Below are 24930 nucleotides of genomic sequence, written 5' to 3'. Positions count from 1 at the left end.
GTCTTTCTCTGTTTGACTTATTTCACTCAACATAATACCCTCCAGTTCCATCCACGTCATTGCAAATGGCAAGATCTCATTCCTTTTGATGGCTGCATAATATTCCATTGTATATATATACCACATCTTCTTTATCCAGTCATCTGTGTTAGACATTTTTTCTAAGCACTGAAAAAAATTTTCATGTTGTCAAAATGCAATTTTCAGTATACTCTTTTGTGTCATTCTGATAAGAAAATCTCCATCCTCTGATCCACTTTCTCCCAAAAAACCACTTCAAAAGGGAAGCCAAATCTGAACGTGGGTCAGTTCCCACAATTCAGCTTTTTTTGAGACTATCCCAAACCATGGAATTTCAGGGCCAGCCATTATTTGTGAGCTTATGTGGTTAATCCTTCCATTTTGTGGACTGATGCTCAGAAGTGGCATGACTTGCTAGGGGTGCGGAATTAGCTGCAGACCTGGGACCCAGAAGAACCCAGGCTTTTCCCCAAAGTCAGGCTCTTCCCCAAACTCCAGGAGCACTGAATAGGACAGCCCTTTCGGTTGGAGACTTAATAATAAGCAAGGCAGAGAAGGGGAGAGGTAACATTACAAAGGGACAGTTTTCTTTGGAATTTTGGTACAATCTAATCTCTTTTTACAAATGGAAACAAAGCCACATCTTGTAAAATTTTAAATAGATGCTGCCCCCCTCCCCCTGACGACCCCTCCCCCCGGCGCCCCCCTCCCCCGCCCCCGTTGGAAGGAGACACCAGCAAGTCAATGCATGGAGAGTCAGAGGGCTCTGTCTTGGAGAGGCACCCAGTTCTTTGGGACACATGGAGGGATCCCCGAAGAAGTTGGCCCGGGGCCTCGGCTAGCCCCTGAGCCTTCTGCTGGCGTCCTTCTGGGTCTGTCAGTAGCACCTCCCCTGGGACCTGCCCCCTGGGATGTCCGTCTCTCCGGCATCCACTCTGAGCCTGCCGTCTGGCTCTTGCTGAGAAGACTGACTCCTCTGTTGTCACTTCCTGGGAGACCTCACTGGTCACACAGGAAACCTCCTTCTGGAGAGCAGCTTGGAGTAAGTCCACTGTGAGCATGGTTGTCGAGACCACGTGAAAACCTGACCAAAGCCTTATTAGCCCAGCCTGGCTCCTTTTGGAATAGACAATTCATTCTTTTTCTCTCTGACTGGGACAGATACTCATTTTAACAAAAGGAACACCTAGAGAGCATCTGATGCGATCTCACAGTGTCCCAATCTCATTTTACAGACGGGGAAATGGATGGGACACCGACAAGCCTGCCTGAGGTCAACCAGGAGACCCGGCTAGCTGGCTTCCCACGGAGGCTCGGCCCCTCCCCTGTGGCGTCCGCCCACGGCTTGTACTTTCCGCCCTCTTGGGCGGGAGTCTGAGGTCTTGCAACACTCGGTTGGTGTCTATGCGCAGTCCTAAGTCTGTGCAGTGGCAGGTTTTCATTTTATGTTGTTCAGTTTTGTTTTCCAGCGGTCATTTGTCATGCTTAATAACGGTGATTGGGTATTGGTTCTTTTGCAAGATTTTTCATATGAAGAATGTTAGCTAAATAATCTTTGGACAGGAGTAGAAGTGGACCAATCTGTTTAAAAACAGACACCCACCCCCTGACTGCCAGCACGTCTTTTTTTTTTTTTAATTTTTTCATTTGATGTTTTTTCAAAGTGTTCAAGTAATGCCTGCACATGCCTGGTCTAGATAGTGCTTGAGGAGATGTAAGCAGGTGACGCAAATCATCCTCTCCTCTTAATCACCATCAGCCTGGGCAGCTGAGCCGCCCCAAGATGGTTTTCGCGTAACTCCAGGACGATACCCCCCTTTTGTGAAGGAGAGAGGGCGGCGTATGTAGCAGGTGCTCTGTAAAGGGCGGTAGTAATGTGGGGGCACATATGTGCATTTAGGGCTGCGGTAAGTTGGATTTTGCCATGGATGGAGAGGCTTCTCCAGCGTTCTGCTGTGTTTCTCTGGGCTCCTCCATCCCGCAGAGTCGGGCATGGCCTACAGCCCAGCCGGGTGGGCAGGTGCGAGGCTGTGTGACCATTGACCATCAGGGCCCAGAAGGGACAGTGGGAGCACGCCTGGGCCTCCTTGAGGCACGGCCAGCATGGGGCTGAGTTCCAGGGTTTCTGATCCTGGGGCGGAGCTTGTCTGAAGTTCAAATGAGGTTAGAGAAGGAAGGAGTGACTACTTGAAGCCCCACCCCTCTCTCCCCCGCCTTTTTCCCCCTCTGGAGGAAACCTCAAACAGCTCCTCCTGCTTCTCTCCTGCACACACACCTCTTCCTGCCTTCTCTACCTTGACACAAAGGTCTCTCCCCAGCCTGGTGGCATCTTGCCTGGGGTGCTAATAATAGACAGGGGTAGATCTGCCAGGCAATGAATCCGAAGGCCGTCCCAGTTCTCTCTTGTGCCAGGAATCCTGGCAAACGTTTGTGGGACTGACTTGGTAAATATCCTTTGTGAGCAGAATAAGCCTTTGTGTGTCCTGGAAACTCCTGCTCTCCCTCCCCGAGGGTAACACCCTCCTGGAAGGATGATGGGGATGCCTTTGGCCTCAAGACCTTAGGAAAACAGAGCTCTGGGCTTCCAAACAGGCCCCGGGGGGACGGGGTTTGCAGGTTTGGCCAAGGAGCTGCCGAGGTGCTCCGGGCAAAGAAGTGGGGACAGAGAGGACTTGCGAGACCACATTTAGCTCTACCTAAAAGGCAACACAATACGCTTAGATCCGTCCTTTTCGAGGCTCTAAAGCAGAAATGAGTGAAAGAAGAAAAGTGGAAGAATTAAAGTTTCCCTATTTAAAAAAAAGTCTAAAAGCCTACTTAGCACTTTAAGGTCTTGTTTTTGTGACTCGCTTGGATAAACTTCAGACATTGTTTAAAAATGCCTCTGGGCGGCTAGCTTAAAGTCTTCTTAGATCAAGGTCGGACCTCCATCCGGGAATGGATTAAAATATAAAACACCTCCAGGTTCCGGGGTGATTCTCAAGGCACTTTTGCGAGATACCCGGCCCTTGGACCTCGCCTGTGGTTGTGACAATCACCTTGGCAGCCAGGCAGGGCCCGTCTTGTCATTCCCGTTTTACAGATGAAGAAGCCAAGGTCTGGGAAGGGCTCACGGCCTGCTCAAGGTCACGTGGGGCCAGGGGCCAGGGATGGAGCGCCGGGTGGCCGTGATTATGCAGTCCCCGTTGCCTTGGACATTAGGTTGCCTCGCAGGTGAGCGAGAGCTAGAAGCCTGTGTACAAAAGGCATCGCGGTGGCAGCCAGATGTTCATTTTAATAAATGGAAACTATGAGTCAGAACTAGAGCTGGCCTGACCCTCCGAGCAGGCAAATTAGTCATTGAGGGGGAAGGCTTGGTCTTTGGATTGGAGCACATGTGGGAGCGGGGGGCCCGTGTCACTGATTCTCCCTGCTGCTAGCTGGTCGTGCTTACACTCCACTGAGCACACTCTGTCGGATATTTGCCATTCTGCAGAACTGTGGGCAGAATTATGAAGAAGGCCCAGCAGGCTGAGTTGGGGAAGTAGTCCAGCCGAGATGCAGCTGAGGGCTGAGCTGAGAGCCAGAGGTCAGCCCTCCAGAAAGCTTTCTGAAGGCTTGAAAATTCGGTAGTAGCAACCTGCATTTGCATGCGCCTTAGGGTTTCCAGCGAACCCCCGACTTTATGCCTTATTCCTCCGTATGAGCCTCATAACAACGGAGGATGTGAGCAGAGCAGTTAATAATATCACCGGCTCATAGAGAGGAAGTAGAAACCCAGAAGCAGGAAGGTTGAGTAATTTCCACAGCTTGTAAATGGCCGGGCTGGGACTATAGCCTGGGTCTTCTGACCCTTCCTTCCTCCTACCCTGAGCTCCCAGGGGCTCCCTCCCAGCCTCTCCGTTGGCTCAGGGTAAGGGAAACAACGCTGAGCATTTTTCCAAGAGCCAAGATGTCTCTGGGAAAGAGCGGAGCTGTGTCAAGGTCCTGCTCTGTGCTTGAGGGTTTTGGGGCAATAGCACCGAGTCTTGGGCACTCGGCTCTGGGCAGTGTTTGTGCAAGGGTTTCCAAGTGGCCTCTTGCACGCTGCTAGTGGAAAATTGTAAGAGTTCCATTTTCCTGTTTCAAGCAAGTATTTCCCCCCCTGGGGTTATAGTAACCACTTCCTCCTCGGCACCCAGTGGAACATGGTAAACACCAGTTACAGCAGAGCATTCCCTTCTGAGCATCTCACTGGGTTTCTTTTTTTTCTCGTCTTTAAGCGTGCGTGCACACACACGCACACGATTCTGAAGGACCAGGTTCCTTTCCCTCCGGTTTAGAGTTTTCAGGGTACCCCGCAGTGCCTCTGGAAACAGGGGCAGATGCAGTTTTCACCGAGGTGCTTTGTTATCCTGCTGCTTTATTTTGGGGGGCATCTGGGTTGGAGTCAATTTAGTCGGACTACCGAGTCATTCAGGGTGGGGGGGCCACGGGGTGGGCCAGAGGCATGTGGGTGAACAGCTGAGTTGCAGATGCGGTGGGTCCCCAGGTGTGACCTACAGGAGACACCGCGGTGGATTTTCTGGAGGTGGCAAGGGGAGCAGAGCGGGGACTTGGTGGTCAGGTAATGAGGAGAAGGAAGCAAACAGGGATTCTAAAGAAACTGAAAGCAAGGGGGGTGCAGTAAAAAAGTCGTAAGAGAGGCTGTTGATTTTAGATATTTTTAAAAATACCTTACCACTTTAAAACCTTATTTGTAAGGGCTGGTTTGGGTCACAAGAACTTTTGAACCCCCTAGTGTCGCTCAGAGCCTTCGAAAGCATGGAATTCTAGCACGACAAACTTCTTCTGGCCTGGAACTTAGAACCCCTGGCTTTGGGATGTCCGCTGAGCTGGGGGTGGGGCATTGGAGCTTGAGGCACACGTGGGGATCCCAGCTCCGACTCTGTGCTCCCTCTCTTCTGCCCATTTACCTAGAGACTGTGGCCCCAGGACATTAGCCCAGCAGTCGGTTCGGGAGATTTGCTGGGCTTTCCTTTCCTGAAGCCTCACCTTCTGTCCTCCACCTGACACCGTGACTGATCCAGAAAGGGAAGTAAAGCCCCTCTTTGTGTCTGTGCCTCACCTGTACGCATCATTAAACAGAACAATAGAAGAGCAGGTCTCTGAGCCCACCTGGCAGAGCCCTCTGGGCAGACGAAGCCGCAGCTCCCTGCAACTCTGGCCGAGTTGGAAATCAAAATTGCACACAGGCTTGTCTTGCTTCCTGCTTTGTGCAGATAGAGATAATGGAGCTGAAAGGACAAGAGATTCGAAATATATGCCACGTCTCACGTACACGAGTGCCTTACATGTCGCCCTATGGCTGTGTCTAGAGGCTCTAGAGGCTTCGCAGAGACTTGCACCCATGCAGAGGGTTCAGAAAAATCCCCTAATGGGGAAGAGCTGAGGCTCGTCGGAACGCTTGCTGCCCACATGTTGGGCAGATGGACCATGTTTGTCTGCGTCTGCCTCCCTCCACGGAGGACCGTCAGGGACTTCACTGTGTGTCTGTCCGGCAGTGGGGGAGGGCAGCGATCCCTTAGCGGAGGCATTTACTGAGCTCTTCCTTGGGCCCCGTGTTTGCAGCGAGGGGACAAGGATGAATCCCACCGGCCCTGCCCTTCTCAGTGGGAGGGTTCTGCACGTTCCGTTCACCCCTCCGGATCCTGCAGGTGCTATCTGAACAGCGGGAGGGCCGTCACCGGACGATTCTAGCTGTTTGTTATCCAGTGGCCCTCCGCTCAGGTTCCTGGGGTCCTAGAATTCTGCGGGCTTCCATTCCGGGAACAGTGTCCAGCCCTGACCTCATGGAACCTGCACAAAGGGGCATTTGGAGGGGGCAGCAATTTGTCCACATTACCTGGTTTTTTGGTGATCTGTGTATTTTGTAAATCGTATAAAGCAAACTAGCCATATTATAGACGTTTTGGAAATAAAGACAGTGTAGGGTGCATATCATCGCAACCCTAACATCATAGGTGTAGAGTGCATATCATCGCAACCCTAACATCATAACATAACGATTCTGTCAATTACTAATTAATTGGTGAATGTGTATTCCATCTTAATTCAAAAAGGATTTGAAAGTGCTTACCCACTATATGTGCAGTATAGTGCGATTTAAAAAATAGCTAAAAAATCAGAGCAAGAGGCCAAATAGTTTTGTCAAATTCAGTATAAACGTAGTATGCAGAAATGCATACTAATGTAGCTATTTTTATAAATTGGTGTGTTTCCACCGAGCCTTTTAAAGCATGTACGTGTAGGGGTGCCTGGCCGGCTCAGTCGGTGGAGCGTGTGACTCTTGGTCTCAGGGCTGTGAGTTCGAGCCCCTTGTTGGGTGTCGAGATGACTTTTAAAAATAAAATCTTAAAAAAAATTAACTATGTATGTGTTTTATAGCCTCTCCTCCTTCCTCCCCTTCTACCCACCCTTCCCCCCACAGAATATTATACAAACTTTTCCATGTGTCTTTCTAACGCTTAGGACTTAATGATCAGTCCCAAGGATGTGCCCCTGATTTACTTGATCATTCCTCTATTGTTAGGCGTCAGGCTATTTTCAATGCTATTGTGAAATAAACAATGGCATCGTTAACATCTTGGTGCTTGTAACTTTTTCCATAGTTCCTTAAGTAGATTTCCAGAGGTAGAATAGCTAATGGAAGCTTCAGACATTTTGACAGCCTTTGACACATACCCCTGGGCTGCTTCCTCCTGAGGGTCCCGTGCATTTAGGGCGCTTCCAACCCCGCGTATTGGTGCGTTCCTGTGTGTCCTCCTCCCCCAAGCGTGTCCTCCTCCCCCGAGCGCTTGTGTTGCTATTTTTCTGGTTTCTTGCTAATTTCATAGGGAAAGAGCACATTGTTGTTTTCACTATGTATGTGTTGCCAAGTTTATCTCTTGGCATCTGAGGGGTTTTTTTTCACCCTTGTGTTTGAGTTCTTCATGTACAAGATGTATCAACCCTTCTACAGTAATAAATTTTGTAAAATACTTTCTCCAGTTTATTTGACTTTTACTTTGGTTTGGGGGATTTCTTTGCCTTTGATCCTTAGAAGTTTTACATTTTAGATAGTCCGAGAAACCTCTGGTACTGTCCTCCTTCGTGTCTGCCCATTTAGCTAGAGACTGTGGCCCCAGGACTTTAGACCAGCAGTCTGCTTGGGAGAAATTGGCTGGGTTTTCCTTTCTGAAAACCTCACCTTCTGTTCTCCACCTGACCCGTCGTCAGGACACTGAACCAGTGGTATTATGCAGCATATCTGGCACTTGGCGTGGATTTTTCTAACACTCTTCTCTCCTGGATGACAAAATCATTTTCAGCAATAATCAAGAAATAAAACAATGAAAATGGCCAGAAGAGAGTTGCAGACAGTGAAATTGTCTACTGTTGAATTTTGTGTATATGATCGCGTTGGTAAAAAAACAAAAACCAAAAAACTGTGTGTGGGGGCAGGGTAGTAATGGATTTAGTACTTGTTTTTTTTTAATTGAATTTTATTACAATTCCAGTGTAGTTAACGTACAGTGTTATATTATTTTCAGGCGTATGATATGGTGATTCCACACTTCCTACATCACCTGGTGTAATACTTGTTAAATACATTAATGCATGTTTAGGGGAAAGGGAGAAATCACACTTCTATATGGGTCTGTGGTTGTAATAAATAACAACGTTATAGTTTCTATTTTGAGTCTCGTATACATTTGTCAGACTTCCTAAGACCTGATCTCCTCTGCCAGTTCATGGTCGGTGGAGAGCCAGGTTTGTCAGACTGCCTTCCTTTATAGCTGGCTGCAGACCAATTCTTACTAATTTTAATTTTGAATAGTTTCTTTCCACTGAAGCAGGAGAAATACAAATAGAAAAAATCTTAAACATAAAGATGAACCTGGCAGAAAGTCACAAATTTCCCCTTTCTCAGTAAATCCGGGAACTGTCATACTGTCCTTAACTCTGTTTCTCTGGGATTGATTAAACGTCTCTGCTGCTGAGAAATTTAAAACATCACTAAAACTGCAAGGGGTCTCCTTGAACAACAGGGTGGAAGGAGGGAGCCCCAGTCTGTTTTCTGCATTCCCACCGTTTATTTCTCACCTGCTCTGGAAGTTCAGGACAGGACTCAGGGATGCAAACTGTGCTGAGTGGGGCCCCCCCTCAGATTCTGAATCCTGTGAATGTGCCCCAAAGCACGGAGTTTCCGTGTGCGTCTTGTCTGGGGGGCTGACCTTACACCTGAGAGCTTCTGAAGGACCTTCTGGGTGGTGGGGTGCAGTGTGTATTAAGGATAGCTAACACAGGGCGCCTGGGTGGCTCAGTTGGTTAAGCGACTGCCTTCGGCTCAAGTCATGATCCTGGAGTCCCAGGATCGAGTCCCGCATCGGGCTCCCTGCTCGGCGGGGAGTCTGCTTCTCCCTCTGACCCTCCCCCTCTCATGCTCTCTCTCTCTTCTCATTCTCGCTCTCAAATAAATAAATAAAATCTTAAAAAAAAAAAAAAAAGGATAGCTAACACAGCCGGGAATTTGAAACTTACATATATTATTAAAATGAAACCGTTCGTGCAGCAGGTGTATAGAATCAGACAGGAGGCTCGGAGGTCGGGAGCAAAGGCAGGTGGGCATGTGTTCATCCACAATTGCTGGCTCCTGGTGATAACAGAAAGCTGATCCATTTCATTATTATTTGCCCTCTTAATTGCTTGACTTAATTTTGTTCCCGTCTCCCAAAGAAACTAACTCCCCGTGGCCTGATATCTGGGCCTCTATAAGGTCACTGATGGTTCTGACCCTCTTTTATAGTTATTCAGCCCCATGCTTATCCTCTTTAATGGACTGTGGCTCCCCAGGACACAGCATTGAACCCCGTACCATACACATTGTGGGATTTGAATGGGTACAAATCATCCCAGCCAGCAAAGTGCAAGAGGAAGGGGAAAGAGGCAGCAGAGCTACCAGATTTGGGGTTTCAGGAGAGAGCCCAGGGGGCTGCTTCCATCAGAAAAGGGCAGGGGGTTGGGGGCCTGGGGCAGGGAGAGGGCACAGCAGCACTGGAGGTGGCCTGTTTGTGGGGCCACTGTGAACCTAGGTGTGGGGAGACCTGAGGCTTGTCTGCTGAGCTGTGGTCTGGGTGGACAGGGGTGTGAACTGCAGCTGCTTCTTGCTCTGATGTGCAGAGTACCCCCCCCCAGGTGCCTTTGGGGGCTCTGTCTTCCTCGTGTGCCCAAGCGCCACCCCCCGCCCGGCAGCTGTACCCTAATAAGTCTGCAGGAGAAATCCGCCCTGGCCAGTGTCATGTGCGGCCAGGGCCGGCCTCAGTATCAAAAGGTGTGGGTGTCCTGAGGGAGGCAGCCCAGGGTTCCCCACCTGGGTCCTGGCTCCAGGCTCTCCCCATTTGCCTCTTTTCCTGAGGTGCTGGCCCTGGAGGCTGCTGCCTCGAGTTCTTGACCTCCGGGCTCGTGTGAGGCTTCCTTCCCTGGCTCTGGAACACCCTCCCCACTCCCCCAGCCGTAAGCCAAACTCCAGGGTTGGGGCTGGGGGTTCCGGCGAGGCTCCTCTTCGGCCTTCCCAACCAGGCTGAGTCTTGGGGGACTCCCAGCCATTTAGGTACCAGGCATTCCTGAAAGCAGCACGCTGGGGCCGAGGGATTCAGGGTGGACGAGCCGTTTGCTGCTCTGAAGGCAGGTTCACTCCAATGGAGGGCACACTGAGGTACAACCCAGTCACGTGAATATGCTCTGAGCCGGGCAGCACATGGACATTCAAGGCCTGGGGCACAGGTGCCATGAGGGGAGACATGGTCCCTTTGCTCCTGCACTGGGCTAAGGGACATGAGGTCTGAGGAGAGTGCAAGGAGGAGGTGATGCCTGAGTGGGGTTTTGAAGGATGAAGACGAGTTCTCTGGGTAGGTTAGGTGAGGTGTCTCTGCCCGAGCGAATAGCACAGAAGGCTCAGAAGCGTCAAGCAGCATGACGTGTCTCGATAAACAGGCTAGTTTTTCTTCAGCATGGGGGCTGCCTGGGGGGAGCAGGTGAGAGCGCTTGGGGATCATCTGAAGGAGTCTGGTCTTTATCCTGAAGCCAGCAAAGGTTTTTGTTGTTTTTTTTTTTTTTTTTAGTTTTTTATTTACTTATTCATGAGAAACCGAGAGTGAGAGAGGCAGGCAGAGGTTGAGAAGCAGACTCTGCCGCTGAGCAGGGAGCCCGACGCGGGGCTCAGTCCCAGGACCCCGGGATCACGACCTGAGCCGGAGGCAGACGCTTCATCGACTGAGTCCCCTAGGCGCCCCGCCAGCAAAGGTGGGGAGGGGCCTGGAGTTGGCATGCTGAGATTCACGTTCTAGAGAGCTGTCGAGGCTAAAGTGCAGAGGGGCTTCCTGGCAGCGTGGGTCAACAGCCACCGTGTAGTTGGCCACCGGGCTGTGACTACTCGGAGGCACGGGACCCTCCGGTTTGCCCCCGGCGTTGAGTGTTGAGTTTTATGGCCAAGATGTAATGCTGGGCTTCCTCCTGGCCCACCTCGATGCCGTCGTGTCTCCCGTCCCAGGCCGGGCCGCAGCTGGCAGCCCCAAGTGGCAGGTGCCCCATTCTAAATTCTGCTCTAACGATGGGGGCAGAGGCCGGTGAGGGCCCGCGCTGTTCAGCCGTGACTCAGTGTTGTTCCAGTTCTCTGGCGAGCCGACAATGGGGTCCCAGCCATGGCGGCATGCTTGGGTGGCTCAGAAGTCCCAGCTTCTATTTCAGCTCCCTTCGGTGACCACTGAGCCATGTCGTGGGCTTCCGCTGCCCCGCTCGCCTCTCCCCAGCTACTCCTCTAACCAGAGAGGCCAGCTTCCCGCGGGCATTTTCTTTTCTCCCTTAGCCCCGAATGGCCAGTGTCCTACTTGAATATGGTACAGTCAGTGTTCAGAGCATCCCCTTGTTTTCCAGCGTCATCCTCCCTACGATCTGAGGCATGGGCAGGGCTGTGCATTTTCCTCTCCATGTGCAGATGGACAGAAGCTCAGCAAAATAGGTGACAAGTCGGTCCACACTCACTTGACCGGCAAATAGACTCCTTAAGACCCATAGAGGTCCTGACGCCATCTTTGGCTCCTCTCCTTCCTCTTTGTCTTTAAATCCAGGGGGTCGACTCACATGCTGTCAGGCTCTGGGCAGGTGCTAATGTGGGAACGGGGCCTGGGGACCCATTTCAAGATGTCCTCTCAGCTCCAGCCCGTAGATGGACGCCTCCCAGGAGGGTGGGCCACGGATCGCAAAGACAGTTGGAGATCTGGGCTTTTGTGTGAAATGTCCTCATTTGTACGTGTCAGCGACTAATTTAGAAAAAAAAAATTGTAGCCACAGAAAATAAGTCAGCTGACTACTAGCTGGACTGGCCCACATCATCTGGTCACTTGTTGCTAAGTGGCTCTACTCTGGGTCTGACGGAGGGTTGAGGGGGAACCTGTGGGGGAAGGAGAGGACCTGGCCTGGGGAGGCGAGGAGGAAAGAGCTTGCAAAGGTGCTGGTCCACTCACGTCCCACTGGCCAAGACCTACGTACATAGCCCAGCCGCCCACACTCCCACATTCCCAGGGCACATACTTTCCATTCTCCTCCTGGGTCACCCTGAATTCTAGGGTTCTGTGGTGGTTTATTGCCTTGCTTCCTTTTCCCAAAATTGAAATGACGACCGCTTGAAAGTATTTTCTTCGGTTGGATTTTTCCTTAGTGACTTCACTCAGAGACAGATGTGCCTTATTAATAGCCTTGAAAGTTAAGGGGAATAAGTCAGCCAGCTGGTTCTGTTCCCTAGAAGCGATGTCACAGGTCCTAAATGTGGGCCATCCCCAGTGGCCTCAGAGGGGCCGAGCCTGCCAGAGGGCTGTAGCCACGGTGAGACTCCACAGTCCCTCTGCATGGGACAGAGTCCTTCCTGGCGGCTCGCGATCGCCCAGGAGGACAGCTTTCCCACCTCATCCCTTGTGGCGGCCACTTGCTCTGACTTCCTCCAGGATGCATGTGGCGCCCGGCGGGTGGCAGGTGCGGGTCACAAAGGGGCTGCTCTCTGCGCTTGCTCAGCTCCCACCTCTTGCCTGTGGCCAGAGCAGCCCCATCCTCCAAGCGCCTCTCTAGCTCCCCGGATTCAGGGTCAAAGTCCTTGGCGGGAGGGACTTACGTGGAGCCCAGTCCTCAGCCTCTGGCCTTCCAGAATACATGTTTCAGATAACCCACTCACGTCTCCGAAATCGTGTTTTCTTGCCCGTGAGTCAGTAGGAGGCAAGAGGAGTCTGAGAGAACCAGAAGCTTTCTGTAGGCCGTGCAGGCCACCGACGGGGGACTGCGGTGTGGCTCAGGCTGCGAGGAACGTCGGGTTGTTGGCCCGCTGCTCTGTGATGCCGAGGGGGAAGGCAGACTTCTCTGGCACTGGGAGGCCCGTGGACTGCCTGCCTCCCCACAGGCTCGGGCTGCAGGGGAAAGTGCTGAGTAAGCACTTGGGGCCCAGTTGACAGAGACGCGTGGGGAAGGGCGATGAGTCAGTCTGTTTATGAAAATCACACGTACCGACACAGACGTCGAGATGACCCGGGGGACAGCGTGTTCTGAGAGCCGACGAGTCTAGCTCATACTTGGGGGTTCGCTGCTGTGTCTTTTTGGCAGCCCGTTTCCTGTGCCAGCGGTGGCCTATGCGTGAACAGGTGCATGGCCGCTTTGCTGAGAACGGCTCTGTCCTGACGGGCTCAGGGCGGAGAGGGAGGCTGGGTGACCCGGGGCGGGATCCAGGGCCGCGAGCCGCCCTGCGCTAGCCTCCGCCAGGCACGGCTGCGGGCGCTTCTTTGGAAATGAGCTGCTGCCCGTGTCTGCAAGCCTGCGTTCCTATTTGCTCGCCGCCGCTTAGCCACAGGCAAATCAGTGGGATCTTTCAGAAATATGAAATGCACCAACACATCTTGATTAGACTTCCTAAATAAAGCTCAAATATTTGATACTACTGCATGTAAGTTCTCATGTGGCATTCACGCTCTTCCTGAAAACTTTCCGTCTCAGAAATTCCTTATGTGGGAGTTCCCCAAAATCTGGCTTCAGAGTTAGCCTGGACTAAGCCCCTTAGCAAATCTCTTATGAGCACTTTCTGCATTCTCAGAAGCTACTTAGAAGGCAGTATTGTGTCCGTGAACATTCTTGGCCCGAAGAGGTCAACTTTTAAAGATTTTATGTATTTATTTGAGAGTGAGAGAGCACAAGCGGGGGGGTGGGAGAGGGAGAATCAGGCTCCCCGCTGAGCAGGGAGCCTGATGTGGGACTCGATCCCAGGACTCCAGGATCATGACCTGAGTCGAAGGCAGATGCTTCCCCGACTGAGCCACCCAGGCGTCCCCAGAGAGGTCAACTTTTAGCAAGCTAGAGGTTGAGGAAGGCTTCTGTTCTGCCCAGTGGTGTCCTTAGGCTTTCTGATTTACAACCCAAAGAGTTTCAATCTCAAGGTATCGTCAGAAAAATAACCAGGAGTGTGAGAGTGCTAACCCAGGAGGACTCTGTGTTGGTAGCAGGGCTGTGTTTCTGAGAACTGCAGGGCAGACAATGACACTGTAGATTCCTCAACATTTTGCAGAAAACCTCCCTACATTTTCCTGGCAGTCTAAATGTCATGCTCCCGTGTGGGACAAAGCTGCGCAGGCAGGCCCTGTTGCTCGGTGGAGCCTGTGGGAAGGAGCAGAGTGACTTCTTTCAGACCCTAGGTCCCTAGGGGAGGGCTGGGGGGGAGGGGAGCATCTGCTGGGGGCACAGGCTGGTGGCTCAAAGGCCAGGCCGCCTCTCACCTGCTGTCTTCAGCACCAGGCTTCATAAAAGCATCTCCTTGGGCTTCTGGACTTCCAGAAAGACTGTGGAAGGCAAGCTCCAAGCTCCTCCAGGGTTCATTTCCAGGCGAGGAATGGGACCTTGGTGGGGACCCACTTCCTGCCAGCTGCGGCCTTCATCCTCTGCACGTCCCTCTGGTGAGGAGGGATCCGAAGGCCCGTACTGGGGCTCTATAGAGGAGGAGGTGACCCGGCCGTGCAGCTCACATCTGCTGAGCCAACACAGAGCCCCTGCCATTGCTTCATCCCCCAAAGAGGCGCCCCCGCTCTGGGGCTCAGAGACCAGACACCCATGGGAGGTGTGCCGTCCTCACGTGACTGGATGCTTGTGTCTGCTAGCCGGTGCTGCATGCAGAGACTTCCATCCTGAAAACAAGCCTGCAGGACAGGTAATACATATTCCCATTCTGCAGATGGGCTGGAGGCTGGAGCTCAGAGAGGCTGCTGACTCGTCTGATCCCGCCAGCCAGGAATACCAGCATTTCAACCTGGCTTGATCTAGCTGGAAGGTCACATGCCACCAGTGATAACGGGGCAGCCTGGCAGGCTGATGAAGGGCTTGACCCTGGAGCCAAACTGCTTGGGTTCAGATCCTGCCTTTGCCACTTACCAGCTGTCGAACCTGGGACAGACGGTCTAACCTTCCGTGCCTCTGTGTCCCCACCTGTAACCCAGGAGAACGGGAGTCCCTGTGTGGTGGGTTGAGGCGCTGGTGTCCTACACACGTGATGCTTACCGAGCTCTGCGTCTGGCTCTCGTACTCAATACTGTTAGCTGCTTATTACGTTACCAGCTCAGTGCACGTGCTTTTGGCCCCACCGCACTGCCTGCATGGCCTTCCCTTAGTCTCCGGGGGCTGAGAAGGAGGGGTTGAGGGCCTGCAGCACCCCCAGGCCAGGAAGGAAGCAGGAGCAGGTGCGTGGGGCGAGGGGGGCACCAGGTGGGGGGGGTGCTGTGTAGCCCCGCCCTTCCTTGCCAAGCGTCTGGCTGACCAGTGAGGACCTTCAGTAAATTTCCACCCTCTGTAATGGGGCTTTGTTTCTTTGCATTTTACCAAAGTGAAAATAAGGTCTCTGGGGAAGGGTGGGTGAGGCGAAGCGGGGGAAGGGCCCTGGTGCGTGTCTCAGGGGTGCCCCCCCCAGCTGGGCAGAGCCCCGGGTGCCCTTTCCCAGAGGAAAAGCTGAGCTCTTCTGTCCTGTGCGCTTTGTCCACCGGGAGGTCAGCTGCTGGAGGCTGCCCTCCCCCAGCCCAGGGCCCTTCCGTCAGCCCGGCCTCTCCCGGTTTCCTCCTATTGTTGGTCCTGCAGCCTAGAGGCCCCCTGGCTCCTGGTGTGAGAGGTACACTAGGCCTCTGTGCGTGCAGAGCACCTCCCTCCCTCCCTCTCTGTCTCCCTCTGTGTGTCCTTCTCCCTCCCTCCCCCGTTTCCCCCACCCCTCTGTGTTTCCTCTAGTCCTCCATTATTTTTAGTTCTTGAGAGGATGAAGCCCAGGAGGGAGGAGGAAGGAGGAGCCAAGTTAGTGACCTTCCAGACCTGAGATGGAGCATTTGTGGGCCCCGCCTGGTAGGGAGTGTTAGGAACATTTCCATTTTGAGTGAAGGATACCTCCGTCCCTGGCTAGCCAAACAAAGGCTGGGTTGGCAAGATTGCAGGTCCCTTGGATGCCAGCTCCTGTGAAGCTAGGAATTGGGGAGGAGGGTGGGTCTGGAATATGCACTATGAGAAGAGCTTTCTTTGCTGGTTGACTGATCTGAGCTGGGGGGGGGGGGGTCCTCCAAACCCTCACTTGTGAGTGTGCGAAGACCCCTGGGGTCCAGGGCCAGCCAGGCTCCCAGCTGCCCAGGAGCCATGGCGGGTGTAGGGAACCCCAGGCAGACGGAGCGGGAAGTTCCCGCAAGGATGCCCCTCCTCCCTGGAGATGTTTCTGGAAAAATCCAGGTCCCAGCAGGTGAATCTAAGGAAGCGTGTGCCGGCTCAGGTGTATTTTGTCTTGTAGGAAGTGCGATGTGGCAGGGCCCGAGCCCTTGCTGTGTGCTGGGCCTGCGAGGCTTCCCCCACAAGCCCCCCCTCCGTCAGTCAGCCAGCCGGGGGTGCTGTAATCCACTGTGTGTGCAGCTGGGGGGCGTGCAGCTGGGGGGCACACAGCAGCGCTAGGCCTAGCCCCCCAGGAGCTCACCCTCTGCTGGCAGACCCAGCACGCTCCGCAGAGTCAGGAGGCACTTGTACCCTCTCCTGGGTTTCCAGAACGTGGGGCTGGAGTGGTCTAAGCAGCTCCGTGGAGAAGTAGGGCCAGCTCACAGCTTCCTGCGGGATCGGCTGCGGGGATAGGTAGGACGCAGATCAGCAGAGGGGAGGACGGAGGGCAGAGCATGTGCAGCTGCGTCGGCAGAGACCTGGGATGCGGCAGGTGTGGGGCGGGTGTGGGACAAGGAGGGAGCTGGCTGCCGGATGGGTGAGGATGGGAGAGGCCCCGAGAGCCAGAGTGTGAGCGTGGGGGCGGAAAGGCCTCTGGGACTGGCTCCCTCCTGGGGGTGGTGGGGGGCACTCGCCAGCCGGGCCAGGGCAGCCCCCCCAGCCGAGATCTGGATGTTGGCCGAGGGGGAGTCTCTCTGACTGAGGACCCCAGTGTGCCAGTCCGGGTCTAGAAAGTGGGCCTCTCATTGCTGCAGGAAGGAGGCAGCTCACTGGGGGAGCAGAGCTGGGCAGCCCTTCAGGGTTCTGGCTTTGGCCAGAATGTGCTGGAAGGCATTGGCTGGCCGGGGTGGCCCCCCTCACACAGGGTCAACGGGGCTGAGCTTGCATCGGGAGTGCCCACTGTGGAGCAGGAGATGTAGGTCCTGACCAGGTCCTCCACCCCAGAGCTGGCACTCGGCAGCCCTCACCCCGAGAACCCCGGGCTGGGTCCCACCTCTCAGGCCTGCAGTGGCCGAGGTGGTGGCCTCGGGGGCAAGAGAGGGCTGCCCATCCTTGCTCTCCGGCCCCAGGCCAGCTGCCGATCCAGACCGGGGGTTACTTCAGCCACCCCACCCTGCATTGGTGGCTTCTCCGAAGGACAGGTGGAAAACCTGTGCCCGGCCATAACCTCCGCTGAAGGTGTTCTGACCCGCCTGCTGCCGCCCCCCCCCCCCCCCAGCCATGGGGCCAGGGGAACATCACGTGAGGAGGCGGGAATAAAAAAGAACATTCCTCGGGTCTTTTTGCAAAAGTGTTTTTGCGTTTGGTTTATGGGGGAATTTTCTTGTTTGTTAAAGAGGGGAAAGATGGTTGGTCTTAAAGCCCAGACTCTTATTTTTAGCTAGAGCTACCTGCCCTGCCAAGTCCTTGGGCTTAATTTTTCCGATCCTTGGGGTCTTGGTTTTGAAAGGCCCTCTTCCCTCCCCCTCCCCCAACGCCCCAAGCACACAGCTCAGTGCTGGGGGCGGGGCAGCTCTCGCTTGGGTCACCCCGCCAGGTTTCTAAGCAGGGCTGCAGGAGGGAGCTCTCGAGCCAGGGGTGCCTACCTGCCCAGGCATGCCCAGCTGCCAGCTCGGGAAGCTGGGCCAGGACGAATACAATGAACAAAGTTGGCCGGCCCAGCCTGGGAGAAGCGCAGATTTTGCCCCAGCGCAGGAGGGAAGGATCACCCAGGAAACCCTAACTGCTTTTTCAGAGAGACCCGAAGAAGAAGGAATAAAAAAAGCATTCTTCCAAACATGGACACCTCAGTGACTTTCGCTCAGACTTTTGCAAGAGCAGAGCAAAGGCACTGAGGCAGAGTGGGCCTTCCCTGGGCAGGGGGTGTCTTGCCCCCCATCTCAGGGCTTGTGAAGCGTGCCTTCCCTAAGTGTGCGTCAGGGAGGCGGTGCCGGGAACTAGGCAGAGCAGGTCTCCCCCGTCTGAGAGGTCGCTCTTGGGACAAAGCCCTTGCTGTTGATCTGAGGCTATGTTTTAACTGGGGGAGGGGAGCAGCCGATAGCCCCAGAACAGGCAGAGAAGACGGGGCCTGGTTAGCCTGTTGGCTGAAACAGAACAAAATCCTCAGAATTAAATGGCGGGAACCAGGAAACTGTGTGACCTTGGGCAAGTTACTTAACCTCTCTGAACACGTGTCCTCATGTGCAGAACAGACAGGGTTGTGTCAGTGTGGTGAGGGAGGACGGCCTGAAAGCTTAGTAATATGCCTGGCACTATCTTTGCCATGTAACATGCAGTTTCTCCGCCACTTTCCCCCACACGCCGGGTTATGGCCACTCACTTAACACACCTGCACACGCACGTGTGCCGCAAAGCCCGGCCTCCCGGCAGTGTTGTTTTGGAGAGTAACGGGGTCCAAAGAAGATTCCCCTTTTTGGACGTCTTAGAGATTTCTCCTCATCTCTTATACTCAAAAAACAAATGGAGACTCTGTGTAATTATCTAAAAAGAAAAGTCAGCCAACTGGTCAAACTATTTCGATAAAAAGGGAAGCACTGGAGGAAAAAGAAGAAAATTGGGGGAACCAGTTTGGTGGGAAAAGGTTAAGAAAAGTCTATAAAACTGCCTTTTATTATAAAATGAAATGTGCTCAGCAATCTCACTCTTTACCCCCAAGTGCTGCTCTTCGGGGGCGCCTGGCAGACTTCCCCATATGTGAAATGGGGTGATTTGGGAGACTCTTCTCCTCTGGGCAACTTTACTGATCTTCTGACCCAGAACCTGGTGTCAGCGCCTGGGCCTGTCTGGCTCTGGCTATCCCTGAGGCCCGGAGCACGGGGACGTCTGGAGCTGCCCCGCGGGCTCCCAGCGGCTGAGAGCACCCAAAGGGAAGCATCACGAGCAATGAATTACACAGTTACTCATCTTCTTGCCCCCTGGTGATGACTTGACCCTCTGGAAGCGCCCAGCTGGATTCTTGCCCGTCTGCTGTGCCTTGGAGGTGAAAACTATTTCTATTACCAAAAGAAAAAAATATATATACAGAAGTAAAAGCAAATGAACACCTGAGGTTCTCCTGTCCTGTGACCGTGAACGGAGCACCTGCCCATCTGTATTCTTCCCTCCTCGGTTCTCCCCACAGCCCTGTGGGGTGGGCAGGGCGCGTGTCACGTTCTCGAGCCCACTGTACAGATGAGAACACTGAGGGGGGCAGAGGGCACAGGGTCAAAGGCCTGCTCACTGCCGAGGCCTGGAAACCTCAGCTGGCCCCGGGGGGCTCTGACCACGTCCCAAGGGGCAGACCCAGTTGGATTTGGTCTCCCTCCTCCTGAACCGTGTGGGGCCTGGCTCAGCTGCAGGCCGGGCTGACCAGGGTGGCCTCTCGGGGACCCCCCTGGTGGGGCTGGGGGCCTGGCTCTCAGGAGGCTCACACTCGTCCAGATAAGAGCTGGTGTGCAGGCATGCCCGGGGCCCTGCGGAATCACCCAGAGGGAGGGCTTCCAGGGCATGGGGGCTCCGAGCTTCGTGGGGTTAGCTGAGTTCTCTGCAGCCATTCTTGGGGGGAATTCCTGAGGGCAGAGACCAGACACCCTTGCAGGCGTCTGAGGGTGGGTGGGGAGAGGTGAGTGGGGCCCGGGTCGCCTGCAGGATCTCACCGGCCTGGGAGAGTACGTGTTTAGTGAACTGCTGTTCATACTTCCATGTGGGGGTGGGGGCAGCTGCCTGATGTCACTTCAACATCACTCCCCTTTCTCCCCACCCCACCCCAGTTTTGTTGGCTACGAGGGGCAGGCCCCAGAGGGCCCCGACCCTGGGCAGCTCCTGTGGGGAAGGCTGGGCACTGGGCTCAGACACCCCCGTGAGGACCACTCCCTCTCAGTGCACGAGAAGGAGGCCCCCAGGGGGGACGGAGCGAGGCCATACCCAAAGAACAGGCATGATGCTGTGTGTGCAAGGAGAGGAGTGCTGATGGGTAACCGTCCTCACCCCTCCTGCCGGACCTTTCCGGGGGTGCTGCTGGGAGCCCCCCAAGGAGAGTCTCAGGCCACCCGTGCTGGAGCCCTCCCTGCCCCCCAGTGCTGAAGAGCGGCCCATGGTCATCGGCAGAGGGCGAGCAGGTCGGGACCCAGAAGGTCACACCTGCTCCCGCTGACCGGCTGGGCGCTTATTCCCCACAGGAGGCGGGGCCGGCTTCCCTGGTGGGAATGCTCCGTGGCCACAGAGCGGCCTCGCCTCGCAGGGACCCCACGCTTGCTTCAGCCTCTGCCATCCCCGTGTGGACTGTCTTACGGAGTTTTGGACAAGGAATCCCATATGTCATGTCGCTGGTCCTGTGGGGGTGGGTTGGCTCCTCCTCCCCCAGCCCGGCTCTGGGTCCCTGCTCCTCGTCCTCGTTCTCCTCTCCCCGCTGCATCCTTCTTGTCTGTTTTATGGAAGACGAAGGCCAGACTCTGAGGCGATCCCAGTCGGCCCTCTCATCTGTTGGAGGCAGTGCCCCCTGCAGCATGAGTGGGACATGGTGGGGGAGCAACGAGAGGATGGCGTTTTCCCGGAAGCCACGAGCCTCACAGGGAGGTTTGGAATCCAGTTTAGAAAAACACACAGCATCAGATGCTAGCCAGGCTGCCTCTCTTGTGCTCGGCCTGGGCCCTGTGGCCCCACTGGCCAGGGGACCATTTCCGCCCCGGGCCCTTCTGGGGCCACGGCAGCCTGTCCGCTCGGAGGCGCCCATGTAGGCGCCGGCCTCTATCAGGTTCGCATCTGCTGTGAGGCCAGACATCTCGGTTCCTGCGGGCCGGTGATGTAGGGCGGGCAAAGTCTGAGCTGCCGGGACGGGCGGGTGGGCTGTGGTGGGGAAGGCTTGTCTGGGCTGGGCCAGGCTCAGGCACGAAGAGGGTAGGGGTCTGTTTTCAGGTCTTTTTTCTCCCCCTACACATCTCTCCACGTGCTCTGACTATTTCCACTCCTGTGCAGTCAGGTGCCAGGGGATGGAACCTCCTGGAACAATTTCCAAGCATCAGGCATCTCCAGGCCGCTCACCTCCCCCGTCCTGCTGGTTTTGGGACCTTTCCTTCTGAATCGCCCCATGCAGCCGGAGTATAGAGTGAAACCCTATACTCCTGCACGTGGGAAACAGAGCAAAACCCAGATAGTGCTGGTTGAACCCCGGGGGCTTGTCAGCGAGGGATTTGTGTCGTGGGGTCTCATCACACTCTGTAAACCTGCACCGCTACCTGGAAAACCTCGCTGCAGGAGGCTCTCCCACGCAGCACAGAGTGGAGGTGAAAGTGCCCCGTGGCTCCGCACCTGCTTGGCAGGCAGGCCGTTCCATGGTTCTTTCCTTTCCCTTGAAGTGCTCCCAACAACATCCCAAGTGCCGCACTCCAGCCAAGGTCAGATCTGACTGGTGCAGAGCCTGGCGTTATCTGGTAGCTAGGCTGCAAGTGGCAGGGCCCAGCCCCCACATGGGACATACCTGGGGTTTGGGTGGCCAGCCACGGTGCGTCTGCCGAAGGCTCTGGACTCTTCTGCTAAAGGAGCGCTCCGAAGACTCCCCCTAAGCAGAGCGGCTGCCAGCCTCCCGTCCTGACTGCCCAGGGGACCCGCCTTGAAGAAACCTCCCTGGGGTGGGGGGGCTGATTCTCTGCCATCCCCCCCACATTCCCACGTGCCTCCGCTGCTGTGGGCTGGTGAGCGGTGGCCCTGCACCCTCCTTTCCTGGGCCCGACCATGATCTGGACATGCTTACTCCTGTTAGTGTTGATGGCCACATTCGGCACCACTTCGGTGCCCCCAGGCATGCAAACCCACAGACAAGAATGTTCCACCGTCCTTGACCGCCCGGGACAGCCTTGCTTTGGGAGGACTCTCGTGGCCTTGGCCCTTTTCATGTGAAAGGCATGCTTCCTCGTGTTGGGAAGGGAAGCTGAGCAGAAAAGCTCAGCTTGAACTGTCGGGGACCCACCCCAAGCACCCCTCTCCTTTCCAGCTCCGACACTCCCACACACACCCCATCCTCGTGGAGTGGCTTTTGCTCCTGCTATCAGGGGAACCCATGTGCTGGTCCCATCTTACAGGTAAGGGGGGTCCACGAGGAAGGTCATGAGCTCATCCAAGGGCGGTCAGCAAGGAGGGGACGGAGCCAGGTCCACCTGCCTCCCCTCATCGTCACACTGCCCTGCTCCAAGCTTCCCGGCCCAGCCTCCAGAGGTGGCCTCGCCTGCTCACCCTCAGCCCCTGCTGGACCCAGCTGTTCAGGACCCAGGCCGAGGCTCCGTCCCAGAGGCCTGCAACAGTCTTCTCCCCCAAGTCTGTCGGCACCCTGCCTTTGTCCGGCACAGCCTCCACGAAGACCTTCCTTCCCAGCACACACCCATCTTGGCACACTCCTCCCTGGCCGTAGGACCTGTCCTCCCTGGGTCATGTGTCACCACTGCATCTACAGATACATTGTGCAGCCGGGTGATGCTGGCCCTGAGGGTCCAACTGTTCAAGAGCCTGGTGGACCAGCTGTCCCTCCCTCACTGAGCAGAGGAGGAAACTGAGGCCCCAGAGGAGCATGAAGCGGGGGTGCAGGGTGGGTTTAGTCGTTCCCTGGTGGGCCGGTGGCACGGGGTGGGGTCCAGGCTGGACTGGGGACACGTGCCGTCCTGCTTCTACGCTGCACCTGTGGCACCTTCATCCCCTGTGAGCTGTGCTGGGTGGTGGCTGGCTGTGCGCTCTGCCTCCGCACTGACCTTGACGTCTTCCCCGCGGGGCCGTCGGACCACCGCCGGCTCCTCTCCTATAATGAGGTTTTTCCGCTGTTGCCCCCCCCCCCACGCCCTGCGCTGTTTGTGCGGCCTTCTGGGTGCTGAGATAAGTCACCCCTCGGCCTTCCTTAGGCTTCTTTGGTGATCTCCGTCAGAATGATCTAGAAAAACAACCTTGCCAGTAGAGGCTCGGCCCTTTTGTCACATGGCCTGGCGTAAGAACAGACTAGGTCTTGGTGGCAGGGTGAGCGTTTCTGGCACAGTGAGAAAGACTGCCAGGTTCAGTAGGGAGGAATTCCTCTCCTTAAACAGATTTTCACTTGAAAGCCTGATGACAGAAGCAGCTGAGTCTCAGCGAAGAGAACGAAAACCCAGGGCGACTGATTTAACCTTGAATCCACCTTGGGCGCCAGCAGCCTCTGCAAGGATGCGGCCTGTGTCCTTGGGGAACACGGCCGTGGGCAGGGAACAAGGAGCTGCTGCGTCTACAGGCCCCCCCAGTGGAGGCGGGACCCCTCCTCCCCGCCCCCTGCCCCTGTGCAGAGGGGCTAGCTTCTCCTTCCCCCAGCGCGGAGCCCCGGAGCCCTGTGGGTTCGCGCTGTGGTTTTGCTGGCCAGGGACCCGCTTGCTGCTCAGGGCGGGCTCCCACCCACCTCCAGGGACGCCTGTGTTGGGGGCACGTGGTCTTCCCCGCTCTGTCTCTGATTCTGTCCTAAAGTTAACGTGGGGATGTGTGTTTCTGGAGAAACATGTACTGCTGGGGGAGAAGAGGATTTTTGTAAGGTAGTCGTATGGGATGGAGGTTTGCGTGCCAGCTTCATTCATCACTGACTTCTGAGGGTCACGTTCTACCCGTGGACGGGACAGTGACGGCCCTGCATGCTTCTTGCAGAGCCAAAGTAAGGTGCTAAGTCAATGTCAGTTCTTTCTGCGCAAGGAGCCCCTCCTGCGCACCTGCACCTGCACACACGCACACGTATGCACACACACACACGTGTGCATGCGCTCACAGGTCTTACTTGAGAAACTCCCTAAGGAGAAGTACATTGAAGAGGAGGGAGCTGCAGGCCCGCTCACCCCGAGTGCACCCCAGCTGTGGGGTGGAGGGTGCTCGCCCCGGGAACTCCCTGCAAAGTCTCTCTTCAAGCCCCTTGCAGGCAAGAAATACCTCTGCCACCACACCCACGGGTACAGCGTGAGGGGACACCGGCCCTCTCTCATCTGCCTCTGAGGGGCCAGTGCTGTTGGGACGCCGGGGTCATTTCCCAGAACCCTTGAGGGTCCCGCTGTGCTAGGAGCCTGGTGGACCAGCTGTCCCTCCCTCACTGGGCAGAGGAGGAAACTGAGGCCCCAGAGGGGCATGTAGCAGGGATGCAGGGTGGGTTTAGTCGTTCCCTGGTGGGGCGGTGGCATGGGGTGGGGTCCGCACTGGACTGGAGACACGTGCCCTCCCGCTTCCACGCTGCACCTGTCACACCCTCGCCCTGAAGGTCCCCTTGCATCTGGGCGCTCTGCTCAGCAACAGGTTTTGCCGAGCTCCCTCTGACGGTACGTCCGCCATGTAGATGACAGAGGGTGAGGACCTCGGAGCCGCCAAGGGCCCCTGCCCCATGGGCGTGGCGCTTCTCATCCTGGGGCCGCCGGCACGGAGTTACCTTGCTTTGAATTTATCCTAACGGGAAAGTACTCATTCTCTTTCTAATGGAGAGTTTTTTGTTTCTTGTTTCTAGAGCAAATCATGGAGGAAAATAAAAAACATGGTTCACTGGTCTCCCTTTGTCATGTCCTTCAAGAAGAAGTACCCCTGGATCCAGCTGGCAGGACATGCAGGTACTGAACCCCACCCCCAACCTTCCCGCCGGACCACTGGCTCCCTCGGGAGGCACCCAGCATGCGGGCAGGGCGGGCCTGGCCCTGGATGCTCCTGGGGATGGGAGCATCTGGAACAGCTTCTCTGAGACCCCGGGGTCTGCAGTCTCAGCCAGACATGCCTATGTGGCCTCAGCATTGCCCTGAGCACAGCTGCCCCCTCTAGGGCCCGTGCCACCCCTTCCTCAAACACACACACGCGCCCCCCCCCCCCGTCTCTGTCACATTCGATCTTTCTCTTCCCCTCTGCCTCTCTTCCGCTGAGCCCAATAAAAGTTGTGCCGTCATCAGTCCTGCCACTAGCCCACCATGGGTCAGCTGGGACAAAGGGGCCACGCCCAGCACTTCACTGAGCGCCCACTCTATCCCCGCATCACCATGGTCTTGGGGGTCACCACATTCTTGGAAACGTGGTCTCTGTCCCAAAGGAGCCTGTAGGTGGGGGGGGGGAGAGGCAGGCAGGTTACCCCACAAGCCAAGGAAGGTCCTAGGTGCAGGTGGCCAGGGTGCCCACCAGCCACAGGGGTGGAGGGACGTGTCACGCCAGAGCCCG

At 55.5% G+C, this 24930-nt stretch overlaps 1 protein-coding gene across 1 annotated transcript in view; it reads left to right on the top strand.

Annotated features, from left to right (window-relative positions):
- Positions 1 to 24930, top strand: part of ITPKB (inositol-trisphosphate 3-kinase B) — a 90734-nt gene that overhangs the window by 52915 nt on the left and 12889 nt on the right. The window contains exon 3 of the mRNA XM_081824427.1: positions 24239 to 24338. Coding sequence (XP_081680553.1) covers positions 24239 to 24338 — 100 coding nt within the window. The remainder of the gene's footprint in view (positions 1 to 24238; positions 24339 to 24930) is intronic.

Source organism: Leptonychotes weddellii, chromosome 6 (genome assembly GCF_054177405.1).
Source record: "Leptonychotes weddellii isolate Sample4059 chromosome 6, ASM5417740v2, whole genome shotgun sequence".
Classification (NCBI taxonomy): Eukaryota; Metazoa; Chordata; class Mammalia; order Carnivora; family Phocidae; genus Leptonychotes; species Leptonychotes weddellii.
The sequence above is the reverse complement of the archived record's forward strand: the minus strand, read 5'-3'. Positions and strand labels throughout refer to the sequence as shown.